The sequence below is a fragment of the Chinchilla lanigera genome, unplaced genomic scaffold (assembly GCF_000276665.1).
Source record: "Chinchilla lanigera isolate Chin_1 unplaced genomic scaffold, ChiLan1.0 scaffold00069, whole genome shotgun sequence".
NCBI classification, from domain to species: domain Eukaryota; kingdom Metazoa; phylum Chordata; class Mammalia; order Rodentia; family Chinchillidae; genus Chinchilla; species Chinchilla lanigera.
The window spans coordinates 689187-703500 of record NW_004955470.1 but is presented as its reverse complement, the minus strand read 5'-3'; the positions used below and the strand labels follow the sequence as shown (position 1 = coordinate 703500).

The window sequence follows — 14314 nt, the reverse complement described above, 5'->3', positions numbered from 1 at the left end:
CTTGTGGGGCGTCCAAATCTGGAAAAACTACAGGCAAGCATTTACAGTATCTGTCTTCTTCTCAAGCTAAAAGGATCCCCTGTGATCCAGGGCCACCTCTCCACCTCCCCAGGAAACCAACTATAAAAACTGACTCATGAAGAGGCAGTCTAAATAGACCAATAACAATTGGAGAGAAGTATGTGTCTTAATTACTTTTCTCTCATTGTTGAGACAAAATACCTGACACCCACAATTAAGGAAGGAAAGGTTTATTTAACTTACAGTTGGTGGACGTTTCAGTCCATAGTTTGTCCGCTCCAAGTCAGAGTGCACATGGCACAGGGCAACAGTTCAAGGTGGGAGAAGATAGCAAAAGGAACAAGGACAAAAGGGAGGAACGGCCACAAACAGCCTCTTTTGCTCCCTTCTATTGTATGCAAACTATTTGCTCCAGGGCCAGGTGTAGCACTCATACCCATGATCTCAGCATTGGACTATGGATCAATCAAAAGTCTAGAAGCCCACCCCATGATTACATGAGGATTTGAGGGGACATGCAGACACAAACCATCAGATTTACATATTTATTTGTGTAACACGTGCTCTTGGTCTTTCTAAGCAGAACAAATGCTGAGTGAGTCAAGACTCTGCAAATGGGGCAAGTGCCATGGGCAGGGTCCCTGACCCCTGCTGGGTTCCCTAGCCAGATGAGAGCCCAGCAGCTCTGAGCACAGCAAACCTGACCTCAGCCCTCATTTGAAAACCTTGTTTGAAAACCTCTCCATGTCATTCCAGGCTGGAAGCTCTCCTGCCTTTGAATTCCTAGGTCCCCTTCCACACTTTCTAAAACCAGCATTGTCACTTGGAGAAGGAGATTTGTCTTCATCTTCATCCTGGTCCTGCTTGTTCCAACACCAGCAGATAAAGTTTTCCTTCAGATCTCTCTTCTCCATTCAATATAAGGTAGAGGTACAGGGAAACTTTAAAATGGGCTTTTTGAAAATTAAAAGTATTTACAACAGCCATCTCCTCTTTCCTTTGAGTGAGTAAGCACAGGCTCTGACCTGCTGTGCCTGGTACACACAGACCAGCCTCCTCCAGCCCAGGGCAGGAGCAGGGATTTGCAGGCCATGCGACCATCTCAGAAGTGAGATGCAGGGGAAATCAAGCAGATGGGCAAGTACTAGGAAAGATTTCAAAATAGGGCAGGTGAAAAGCTTTGCCTGAATTTCTTCCTGAAACAGTTATAGGAATAAGTGAGGCATAGAAACACTGCAGCCCTCTTGAGATCCTGAGGCATTATGACCAACACTGCCAGTTCTGTGTGGCACACCAGGAATAAAGATTTTGAAGACTTTCCACTGTCTCTAAGCTTTTGTACCGATTCTAGATTCTCCAAACTTCAGAATTCTGTTTATGGTTTTATCTATTGCCATGCTTTCTACTCTTGTCCTCTAAAATATTCTAAGGTATCCTGAGAAGCAAATTAAGACCACTATCATGGGTCTTTGTTGGAAGAGAGGCAAAATTATGTGCTCATGTGTGCATTTTGTGGGAGTCTAAGATCCGAAGGACTGGAAACCGTAATTGGTTATGTCTTCCCCTGCCATCTTAGTCAGGCTGTGATCATGTGTGGAGGAACCCACACAAGTTCAAATCGTTTCTAAACTATACTCACTTCCTGTCTTCATTTCTTGTTTTTCTTTTTCAATATCCTGTGCCTCAAGCAGCCCCTTGCTTTGCTACATTCCTCCTTCTCAAGGTCCCTAACATAGAGCAGTGGTGAAGGAACTCAAGCAAAGTGTGTTCTCAACCGTGTAAAGAACAGCAGTTCAGTCTACCCATGGGAGAGCAGCCTGATTCTCTCCTGTTCCCCAAGGAAGAGACATGTTCTGAAGGGAAATCTGTGCTGCTCTGGTGTGAACATGGACACCAGGGGACACTAGGACTCTACAGAGATGAGGCAGGTCAGCAGCTGTGCCCACCCCGCCCACTCTACTGATTTGCATGTCCCAGAGCACAGCCCAGGCCCTGAGGACTTCTTCATAGGCTGTCACACCCTGTGCAGGACTCAGTCCCAGTCAGGACACAGCATGGACATGAGGGTCCCCGCTCAGGTCGTGGGAATCCTGCTGCTCTCGCTGCCAGGTAAGAGACAGCCTGGGAACTTTCTCAGCACAGTGTGTATTTTGCTGCCTAAACCTTCAAGGAGGTGTTTTATCATGATTAACTGTGCTGATATTTGTCATGTCTCCATTATCAGGTGCAGATGTGACACCCAATGACCCAGCCTGCATCCTCCTCACCTGCATCTATAGGAGACACAGTCACCCTCAGTTGTCGGGCCAGTGAGGATGTTGAGCAGTGGTTACACTGGTATCAGCAGGAACCAGGAAAAGCTCCTAAACTCTTGATGTATGATACATCAGTTTACAACCTGGGGTCCCCTCAAGCGACAGTGGGTCTGGGACAGATTTTTCTCTCACCATCAGCAGCCTGCAGCCTGAAGATGTTGGGATTTATTACTGTCTACAGACTTGGGATGAGCCCCCCGCAGTGATAATACAGGCCGTAACACAAACCAGCCAGGGAAGCAGAAGTGTTAGGCTGGGTGGCCCCAGCTGCTCCTCCTGGTGTCTCTACCTGCTAAGCACATTTCTCAGATGCAGCCAAGTTTTGCTGGGCACTGGGAGGTTGGGGTGGAAGGATGGAGCGAGGCTCCTCTGCACCCTAACTATCTCTCCTCCTTCTCTTTTCCAGCAGTGCAGACCTCATGATTTAATGCAGGCACACGTGAGCATTGCTGAACAGCTCGGGTTATGGCAAACATTATGATTCAGATAGCAACAGAAAAGCCCTTGCATGCATGTATTCCATGCAAGAATTTTTAAATGTTTGCACAATTTTTAAATATTTTTTGGACTAGATCCAGCCATGTGCTATGTATACCTTGGCTGTCATATATCCCGGCCTGGTGCAGTGTGAGGGACAGACATTTGGGTAAAGTCTACCAGCTTGCTATTTCTCTAGATATTACTAAATACCCCATCTAACTCTGTGCTGTCTCACACATAAATGTGAAAAGTACATTGCTAGATAAAACTAAACTAGAAATAGAAGCTTAGTTCCTTTATTACACTATGTATATTTCTAGTGCTGAGCAGATTTGTTTGGCTCAGGGCCAGGTTGTAGATCAATACAAATACACATTTACAGCATGTTAAAAAGTCATTTTGGTCAGCGCATTTCAAATTACCTGTGTCACTCACAGTGTTACAGCCAGAGCAGAACCCTCACCAACATTTACTCCAATAGGTCTGGTGGCCCCAGACATTCTCTTTGGTGTTCAGCTGTTTTGCTTCCTTTCTCCCCCATGCTGAGTCAATATTCATCTCAGGAAGGGCCCTGTCAGAATAAATCTAAGGAGTCAGCCCTTCCCTTTAGCACTGTTACTATGTTATAAAAAAAGTTTACAATGCCATCCTTCTTCGAGTACAGCTTAGAGATGTGTGGGATGAGGGTTACTCATAGCATTTCTCTATTTAATCCATAATCCAAGTGCTGTTTGTATATTACAAGGTGACAGTGATTAAAAAGAGGAAGCAAGGAGAAGAGAAGGAAATATTACCCTAACCAAGAGTTTCCTGGCAACGAGTAAATGAGAAAGTATTCAGTTACTTTGTTTTTTTCTCATTTTGGTACTGTGTTAACCACTGGTTACAACTTGAGCTCAGGAGGTGGTTAATGAGCTGAGACTGAGAAGTTTTCTTCCTGCAAGCAAAATATCTACAATTGTGTTTATTTATTTATTTATTTGTTTGGTTTTCAGTACCAGAAATCGAACTCACGACCTTGTGCTTGCCAGGCAGGCTCTGCGCTGTTGAGCTAAATCCCCAGCTACAATTGTGTTTATTACCTTAGAGAGAATAAGCAGTAAATATGAAGAGTGTATTCCTAATTTCTTTTGTTCAGAGTATTTTTAGGTAAAAATACATGTTACTTCACTTACAACTCTGACTAAATGCAATAAAACAAGTAAAACTTGAAAATTTAAAAATATAAAAATTTATATCATTACAGATAAAAATATAATTGCAATTGAACTATAAAACTACTGTGAATGAACTAAATGATACAGATCTACATGCCTAATTTATTAACCCAACTGTATAGCCGTAACAACCAGCATTTCAAAATACTAGCAATCAGGGGTAAAGTTGAATAATTGTTTTGTTACCATCTTCAACGTGAACACAAATGTCTGTGTCTTTTATTCTGAGAGTGTTCCTTCAGTTTTGAGCTTTATGTATTATCACCTCCTCCTTCGGTTCAGACACCATCAATCCTCTCGCAAGTTTTCTGGAATGAGTTAATATTTGTAATACTGTGAACAACACCTGCCATAGCAGAGTCACCAATGTACTAGCAATGGGGCTACCATGATTCTAAGACTGTTATGTCCCACAGGGGCAATAGTATATTCCTATTCTTCAGGTTCATTGTTTTCAATGAAAAGTCAAAGCAGCTGTTACCTGAGAGATGTTAAACTGTCAGACATGAATCTAGTGATCCTGGAGGCCCTTAAGAAAAAGAGCTGTTGGTGGAAGCAGGGATGTGCCTGGGCCCAAGGCTCCCTGTTATCCCTTCCTCACATCCTGTGCATAGACTAAGGAGAGAGGTAGAGAGTGCAGTGCAGGAGCGTAGCACTTCTGGCACCTTCCCTCATTTCTGCTGTCACAGCTGCAACCACTCACCAACTGCTGAGTGTGCAACGTGCAATTGCTGGGGTTCTCTCACGCTGCTCTGGAAGGGATTCTGGGATACCAAGGATGGGCTGGGATTACAGATCTATACCATGATTCTTCAGTCTACCACCACCTCCTGCATGGTCTTAAGGGCCGGTTGTCTTTGCCAGACCTACATCTTGGTCATATTATGAGGGTTACATACATGTTATGTTCACTGCCCTGGGACCATTATCTTTATAGAACTCTAGGTGAACTGTTAGTCTTTTGTCCTTAGTAGGAGGGAGATTTATTAAGAGGAATTACTTGAATTTTGTATAGAAACTTGCCTGGTAATTGATAGAATAGGATCAGTTTCATAAATGTATTTGAAACCATCAGTGAAGGCCTTAGGGTACCAAAATGAATAGAGTGCTATGTTACAGAACTTCCACTAGAGGGCGAACAAGCCCACAATAAACAAGCACTGAGGCCTCATTCTAGAAACAATGGAAGAGTAGAAGTGATATTCTCTCCTTAGTGAGCCTCTAAGGCAGGGAGCTGTCTGCTCATCCTTTAGGACTCACGTGGCTGTGGGGTCTGTGAGCCAATGGCCACGTGAGTGAAGCAAGAAAGAAGTGGCCTCAGGAATTCAGAGGTGGAGGTGACAGAACCCGCAGAACTCAACTCTGGAGATGCAGAGGAGATGCCCTGGAGGAGTCCCTGAGAGGAGGGGTAGGGGTGCGGGGAGAGGGGCTGTGACTGCAGACCTGTCTTCTGCTGTTCCGCAGAGTCCTCAGCAGTGAGCGCAGGTCACTGCTCGGTCCACAGGGGTAAGAGTGGGCCCTGAGCTTCTTTTCTGTTCAGATTCTGCGGTGGGGAAGGATCAGGAAGTGATGTGCTGACTCTGGGGTCTCACTGATCAGTTGCAACTTGCCATTATTTAACACAGTATATTACACAAGCGATTGAAGAGATCATTTCTTACCACATGAATTTAACATTTAACGTATATTACATGCACACAGCAGATAAGCAATTTATGTATTTATTTGTGTAACACATGCTCTTCATCCTTCTAAGCAGATCAGAAGCTGAGTGATTCGAGACTCCAGAATGAGAATATTTGCTGATTCTCTCCTTGGCCTCTGTCCCTGAGGAGCAGTGAGATCAGCTGCTCAGGTTCTCCCTCAGGGAAATCTTCAGCTCACAGAACCAGGGCAGCTGGTCCTGGTCTCTCAACTTGTTGCTCCTACTGGGGGCTCTCTGTTTGCTCAGCACCCAGAGTGTTGAGTACTTTCCTTCCCTGGATCCACTGCCAGGTGCCACATGGGCAGAGTTTCTGGTTTTACAAGCTCTCAGCCCCATGGGTCAGGGGGAGCAACTGCTTCTCACAGTCCAGGGCACAGATCTGCAGCTCTCAGCACTGCAAGCCTGACCTCAGCCCAGTTTCTGGATCCTGTTCCAAACGCCTCCCTTTCACTCCAGTGCTTGAAAATCTATGAAGACCCTAAATTCACTGCCCACATCTCAGTTCCTGATGCACCCTCAGCACCTGGAGAAGGAGGATTTGTTTTCCCTGTTATCCTAGAGTCCTGCTTGTTCCTAACACAGCAGATACAATTTTTCTTCAGATCTCTCTTCTCCATCCAATATAAGTTAGAAGCACAGGGTTATTTATCATTAAAGGCCTATTAAAAATTGATCCCTTTCCCAGCAGTCATCTCTGTTTTCTTCAGTTTATTCAGCAGCACCTTGGACCTGCTGTGCATGGCAGACACAGATGAACCTCTTGCAGCCTCAGCAGGAGCAGGGATTGGAAGGCTCCTGTGAGCATCTCAGAAGTGAGATGTGAGAGGAAAGAAGAAGGTGCACAGGTGCTGGGGAAGATTTTCATACACCTGAGATGGGAGGAGGAGGTGAAAAGTTTTGCTTGGATATCTTCCATAAACTCTTGTAAGAGTCATGAGGCATAGAGGCACCGCAGTCCTCTTGAGATCATGAAGCCTTCATCCCAACCATGAAAACAAGGTGTTGACACTGCTAAATCAGAAAGGAAGGACTTGGGTCCTTTCTACTGTATCCAAGCTGCTGCTCCATTCTTAAATATTCCAACACCCAGACTTCTGTCTATGATTTTAAAAACATTCCTTTACTTGCATTGCTTCTGAAATAATTCTAACATCCTGAAAAGAACAAGGAGAGCAAGAAGCAGGCTGGGCCTTAGAACTGCGTTTGTTGGAAGACAGGGAGAAACAGGTGCTCGTGTGTCTGCTGGGGAAGTCTGAGGCTAGAAAGCATAAGTGCATAGGTCTTCCCCTGCCCTCTGAGTCCAGCTGTGATAATGAGTAATGGAACCCAGATAAGTTCAAAGAGTTTATTAATTCTGCTCTCTTCCTGTCTTTACTTCTCATTTTTACCCTGAGGTTGAGACAGCCCATTTGTTTCCCTTAATTCCTCCTTCTCAAAGGGATCATAACACAGCACTGTGGTCCTCAAGTAAAGTGCATTCTGAAACATGAGAACAAGTTCACTGTACTTATGGGAGAGCAGCCGGATGCAGTCCTGTGGCCCAATGGAGAAATACATTCTCTGCGTGAAATCTGTGCTGCCCTGGTGTGGACAGGGACCCCAGAGAACACTGAGCCTGTCCTGAGATGAGCCTGCCCTGCAGCTGGGCCACACCCCTCTCAGCCCTGCTCATTTGCATATCCCTGGAGCACAGCCAGCTGCTTGAGGACTTCTTAATAGGCTGCAGGTCTCATCCTGTGCAGGAGTCAGTCCCAGTCAGGACACAGCATGGACACGGGGGTCTCCGCTCCGTTTCTGGGCCTCTTGCTGCTCTGGGTCCCAGGTGAGGAAGGACAGCACCAGGAATTTCCGCAGCTCACTTGGTCAGAGTTGCCTGAGGTTTCAGGGAGGTCCTGTTTTATCATGAATAACTGTGATGGTATTGTTGTTTCCGATTTCAGAGACCACATGTGACATCCAGTTGACACAGCCTCCATCCTTACCTGCATCTGCAGGAGACACAGTCACCATCTCTTGTCAGGCCAGTCAGAGTGTTAACAAATTCTTAAACTGGTATCAGCAGAAACCAGGGCAAGCTCCTAAACTCCTGATCTACTATGCAACCACTTTGCAGTCTCGGGTCCCACCCAGGTTCAGCGGGAGTGCGTCTGGGACAGATTTCACTCTCACCATCAGCAGCCTGCAGCCTGAAGATGTTGCAACTTACTGCTGTCCACAGTATCAGAGGTCCCCTCCCACAGTGATACAAGCCATGACATAAACCTCCCAGGGAAGCAGAAGTGTGAGGCTCGGCTGTCCCACCTGCTCCTCTTGGTGTGTCCACCAGCAGAGCAAGTTCCTCAGATGCATCCAGGCTTTGAAGGTCACTGGAAGGATTTGGTAGAAGGGTTCAAGAGAGGGCCTCTATTCTGTAATTTTCTTTTCGATTTCTCATTCTTGCTTCAATGAAAGACACCAGCCCAAAGTACACTGGAACAATGTGGATTGTGGCACCATTTTGTATTCACCGGGCAACAGAGAAGTTCTTCTATGAATTCCAAGCAATAATTTTGAAAGACTTTCATCCCTTTTGGAGATTTACAGTCACAAAAGAATTTAAACTGCAGCGGTGTCTTTTATATCCCTGCCCATATATCTTTACATTGTATAATCAAAATCAGTTGCAATTCTATGGCAATCATTCAAGATCCACAGTTTACATTAAGGATGACCCTTGATGTTGAACATTTTACCAGAAAACACATGTATAATGACATGCATCCAATGTTGTTTCACTGCCCGAATACCACTGCTTTCTACCTGTGCATCTTCTTTATCCTCCAATTCCTGTAAGGCCATCATGACTTCCCGCATCTATAATTTTCCTTTTCTGGAAAAATAAAATCTTGGAGTTTACAGTGTGGAAGATTTTCAAAAGCGAATCTCAAAATATACTGCTAAGGAACACAGAAAAATAAAATAATGAATAAAACATTTGGCTACTACCAAGACTCCCTTTATAGCATCTATTATTATCTCCAATATCCTGACTTAGCAAAGGTATTAGATACTTTCTATGCAGTATGACAGTGCTTTCATGGTATTGATTGTGTGTCAGAGGTCACCAGAAGGGTACAGAGTACTTGGACTGAATGTTAAGTGTCCCTCGGAATTTTAAAACATGCAAAGGATTTTTTAAATTTTTTTTGTCTTACAAGTTGATTTTATTGATGCACCCTTGAAATAAATTCTGATGCCCATAAAGTCAGTTGGAAGGACAGCGGAACTCAGGAACTCTTACTGTTCTTTTTTATATCATTCAGATCCTTTCACTGGTTCACTGAACCTAGCTCAGTGTCTTTCTCCACCAGTCAGGGAAGTGCCTTGGCTCTTGTTGACCTGTTTTCTGAGAAGTAAAGAAAAAAAAGAGGTGGCTTCGTTGCGTACTGGGAAAAATATCTTCTGTGTCATATTTATATCTGCATATGTGGCCTTTAGGACTGTGGCACTAGATCACTTTCCATAAACACAACATTTCATCCCAGTGCGAAAAATAGACTTAGTTCTTTGGGAAGACAACAGGATGTGACATGGAAAGCATAGGGTCACTAGCATGCTTTTTATTTTTCCAGTCAAGATGGCGGCAGCAGAGGAGGTTACGTTCATTGTAGGGACACAGTCTTTAAGCATAATGCTAACTTCTTTCCCAGAACAATCTGAGGTTCAACAGTAGGAAGCATTCTCTCTGAATAACCCGTTCCCTACTTCCTTATTTCACTAACTGGCTGTATTTATTTATTGCTACTCTCCAGTTTTTTCTTTACTTACTATTGCCTTTTCAATTGAATGTATTAATTAAGATGAGCTCTTGGTATTCTAAAACATGCTGAACACAGAATAATGCTAATTAACAAATGCCTTAATGACCTGTACCTCCTTTAGTTACTATTGTGTATCAATTAAACAATATCTTAAAGAGCAAATAGTGTGCACATCTTAAATGCTCACCGATTCCTGCTGGAAATGATGACCACATTACTTCCTAGGAGAATAACTTGGCAGAGTCTTAAGAACTTATGGTCGATGCATCACGCCCAAGAGTAGCTCTTTCAGGCCTTTGACTAACATGCTTGAAAACACCTGTTCACTCAGCATCTTGTGAAAGGCTACTAAAAGTAACTTTGTTCATAACAGCCTGAAGTGAGAAGTACCTAAACCGTCCTCAGCACATGAAGCAAGAAGTTATGACGTCACCATCCATTAAATAGTATTCAGAAAGAAAGAAGATCACATTATTGGTACATGAACAACATGAATTGACCTAAAAACAACTATGTTTTGTACAAATAGGAAGGCACTAGGGAATAGAAGCTATATAACTTCTCTTGTATGAAATTCTAGAAAAGGAAAATCTAATATATAGGGATAACTGATAGACTTGAGTTGGATGAGTCCATGAGGTGGAGAGGAAATTCGTTAAAAAAGAAGGCAGGAAAACGTTTTGCTTTTTCAGGATAAATTGTTATTCCAGAGGAATTTTCCCACTGTAATTTTCATAGAGATTACATTGACTCTGTAATTCCCCTTGGATGGTATGAACATTTTAGCAGTATTAATTCCTCCAGTACAGGAACATGGGGTATCTTTCCATTTCTTTGTGTCTTATGTAGTTTCTTTCATGACTTTTAGTGAAGTCTAACTTACCAATATTTCTCTCCTGTGACTCTATGTGCATGTTTGTGTCCTGTTTAAATGTTGCCTACTTTTTTTTTTTTTTTGTACCGGATATCAAAGTCAGGACCTTGCACTTGCCTTGCAGGCGCTTATGCCAGTGAGGTGTATCCTCAGCCCTGTTTGCCTACTTTTAAGGCATAAAGTTATCCTCTTGGCCTCTTTCCTGGAGCTTTCTGACTCATACCTGTAGGCTATGATATTCCATGAATTGATATTTCTACATGATGTCATATGGATTAAAATTTTTCAATATGTACTTAATTTCAGTTTCATTTCCCATTGCTCCTCACCACTGAATGGAAAAAAAATGGCAGATGTACATATAATTAACTTTACTATCTTTGTAGAAATATGTATATGTAGCTCTTTTTCTCCTGGACTCTTCCTTTTTGCTTCTTCAGCTTATTTATCTTTGTTCCTGTGGTGCACAATATTGTCTTCCCCGAATTTCTTCCATAATCCCCACCCACTTTTGCAATGCTCGAGGTCGAACCCAGCGTCTTATGCTGTACTGATGAAGTATATCGCAATTCCCTATAAAAGTCTTAACATATACTTTTATTCATATTCTATTTTTTTTCTTTCTTGGTACCTAGAGGCAAGCTCAGGACCTTGTACTTGCCAGGCAGGCATTCATTCTGCTGACCCACATCCCCTGTCCCCATATTCTATTTCTATTCCTTGAAATTTCTGGGCCTATTTAGGTTCTTTGATTTTTCTTGAATATTCTACAAACTGCTCATCAATTCATTTTTATTTTTTATTTTAACGATTGAAAAAACTAACAAAATAATAACGAAGAGGAAACCAAACCAACACAAAAAACGAAACATGACCTCAAAACAAGAAGATAGTAATTAACAATGGTTGCTGCATTACATACTTTTATCTTCCATAAAGTTGCTCTGTCCATCAGATGTAATAAATGATTTGTAGACTGACTGCATTTCATTGCACAAAATATATTTTCTATACATACATCCTCTGAGAAAATTAAATTTTAATAATACCAAGTTTTCTACTTGATGAATATGGAAAAATATCTGTATTTATCTCAATGTTTTTTAATTTACAAGACATAGTGAGTGTATTGACAGTGAACACAGAGCCTGAATCAAATTATTTTTCCAGTGATTTTTGGTTCAGTCTTTAGGAATTTATGTGAAATTTTGTTGTAAGTATGTGAAGATATGCCTTTTTTCTTTCAATCTGTGAATTTCATTGCTTTGTCTTCTTGTTGTATTTCTTAGCATCTTCAGTACAATTTTGAATAAAAGGGATAAATGTGGACATGCCTGTATTTTTCTTTTTCTGAAGGAAAAAAATACTCAAAATTTTATTGGTGAATATGATAATTTTAGAGACTTTATGACAAGTAGAAACACAGTTCTCCAACATCATTAAGGTAAAAGGGCCAGAGTTTGGGTTGCCTGATGCACTGTAATAAAATGACATGGAGAATCACCCAAAGATAAGTTCATTGCCTGCACAGAAAGTTCAAGTTCTGATTTTAGCAAAATGGTATCATGTGTTGAAGAAAGAGAGACCCACTGCTGCTTCTCTGTGAGGTTGTGGTTGTCCACTGACCTACGCTACTAAGCCTAAACAATTGTTGCCCTTTGCAAATTCTCAGAAGCGTAAGGCTGCATTAAGGACCCTGGGAAAGACTGAAAAACTACAAAGGAGAAGAACGTCTGCAAGACAAATTTCATACAAAGCTCTATTTCAACCAGACACAATTAGGTACATAGGGAGACGATGAGACTCATTAGAGGTGGAGAGAAACAACCCTATAGGCTTCTATCTTGTTCTTAATAGGTTTGTACTGAACAGCATCTGCCTGAGTCTAGAGGTTTGGTTAGACAGGAAGAAAACAATAGCAAGTTCTGTGACCACAGAGGAGAAATGCTGAGCTCAGGCTGAGCCAAGGGCCTTCTGACCTGGCCACCTGGGCATGGCTCGCTCAACTGTGGAAAAAAGACTCCAGTGTTTCCGCAGCTGCAAGCTCAGCTCATTTGGCTCCTGCTGCTTTGCATGCTCCTCCCAATATCACTGCTGTTCAGAGCCCATATCATTGCCTGGGCTGGTGCTCCGAGGAAGATCTGCACCAGGGAGGACCTAGCGTGCACCATGGCGGCTCTGGCTCAACTTCTCTGTCTCCTGTTACTCTGGGTCCAAGTTGAGGGCTATTTGGGATATTTCTGCATATCTGTGAAAACTCAGTGTTGGCTTCTATGGTCAGTACCAGCGTCTCTGTTCAATAAGCACAGTTGTAAAAGTTCAATGTAGATCAATGAGTTTAGCTCAACTGAGAAAACAGTTGGTATGACCTGGAATACATGGGTGACATTTCTGTTTTTCGTTTCAATCTCAGATTCCACTGGACAAATCCTGTTGACCCAGACTCCAGCCTCCCTGGCTTTGTCTCCAGGAGAAACAGCCACTCTCAGCTGCACGGCCAGTCAGGGTGTTAGCAACTACCTAGCCTGGTACCAGCAGAAACCTCGCCAGGCTCCCAGGCTCCTCATCTATGGTGCCTCGAGCAGGGCCACTGGCATCCCAGCCCGCTTCAGCGGCAGTGGGTCGGGGACAGGCTTCACTCTCACCATCAGCAGCCTGGAGCCTGAAGATGTTGGAACTTACTACTGTCAACAAGGTTATATGCCCACAGTGAAACAAGCCATGACATAAACCTCCCAGGGAAGCAGAAGTGTGAGGCTGGGCTGCCCCAGCTGCTCCTCTTGGTGTGTCCAACAGCAGGTCATGTTCTTCAGATGCATCCAGGCTTTGAAGGTCACTGGAAGGATTTGGTAGAAGTGTTCAAGAGACCTCCTCTAATCCATAACTTTCTTTTTTGTGTCTCAATCCTGATATAATGAAGGGCATCAATCCAAAGTAGACTGGAATAATGTGGATTGTGGCATCATTTTGTATTCACATGGCAAGAGAGAAGCTCTTCGGTGGATTCCAAGCGACATTTTTTAAACACTTTCATCTTCTTTGGAGAGTTATAGTCACAAAAAAAGTTAAAGTGCAGAGATGTTTTTTATTTCCCTGCCCCTACCTCTACACAGTGTGTCATCACAACGAATTGCAATTCTGTTGCAATCAGTGAAGATCCATAGTTCACATGCAGATTGACTCTTGATGTTGAATACTTAACCCAAAAACACATGTGGAATGACATGTATCCCACATTGTGGGATGACCCAATGTTGTTCCACTGATCTAAATACCTCGGTCTTCTACATGTATAACTTTTTTCCTCCAATTTCTGTAACTCAATCATGTGCTACAATTTATACTTTTTTGCTTTCTGGAATATTAAAATCTTGGATATTATGTATGAAAGATTTTGCAAAGCTTAACTTCGAATATACTGCTATGGAACACAAATAAAAAATAATGAATAATACATGTTGCTACAACCAAGACTCCCTGTAAGGCATGTATTATTATCACAATTATCCTGGCGTAGTAAAGGTGTTTGATACTTTACTGTGCAATGTTACAGTGCTCTCATAATACTGATTGCATGTCAGAGGTCACAGAAAGGTACAGATTACTTGCACTGAATGTTAAGTGTCTATTGTAATATTAAAACACGCAGCTGAAGATTTAAATTCTTTTCTTCTTTCCAGTTGATTTTATTGATCATACTTGGTATCAATTCTGATGCCCGTACAGTGAGTTGGAAGGACAAGCAGAACACAGGAATTCTCACTGTTCTCTCTGATATCATTCAGATCCTTTCAGTGGCTCACTGAACCTAGCTCAGGGTCTTGCTTTAGCAGTCAGCAGAGTGCCTTGCCTCTTGTTTATCTGTTGTCTGAGAAGTGAAGAAAAAAGGCGGTGATTTCATT

The 14314-nt window shown here is 42.7% G+C and overlaps 2 gene segments (V, D, J or C); both read left to right on the top strand.

Annotated features, from left to right (window-relative positions):
- The first annotated feature begins 1990 nt into the window (after positions 1–1990).
- Positions 1991–8009, top strand: LOC106150295. The segment is given in 2 exon segments: positions 1991–2130; positions 7679–8009. Coding segments are annotated over 2 exon segments (375 nt in total).
- Positions 8010–12545: 4536 nt separating this feature from the next.
- Positions 12546–13209, top strand: LOC102013920. The segment is given in 2 exon segments: positions 12546–12630; positions 12826–13209. Coding segments are annotated over 2 exon segments (366 nt in total).
- Positions 13210–14314: the final 1105 nt, after the last annotated feature.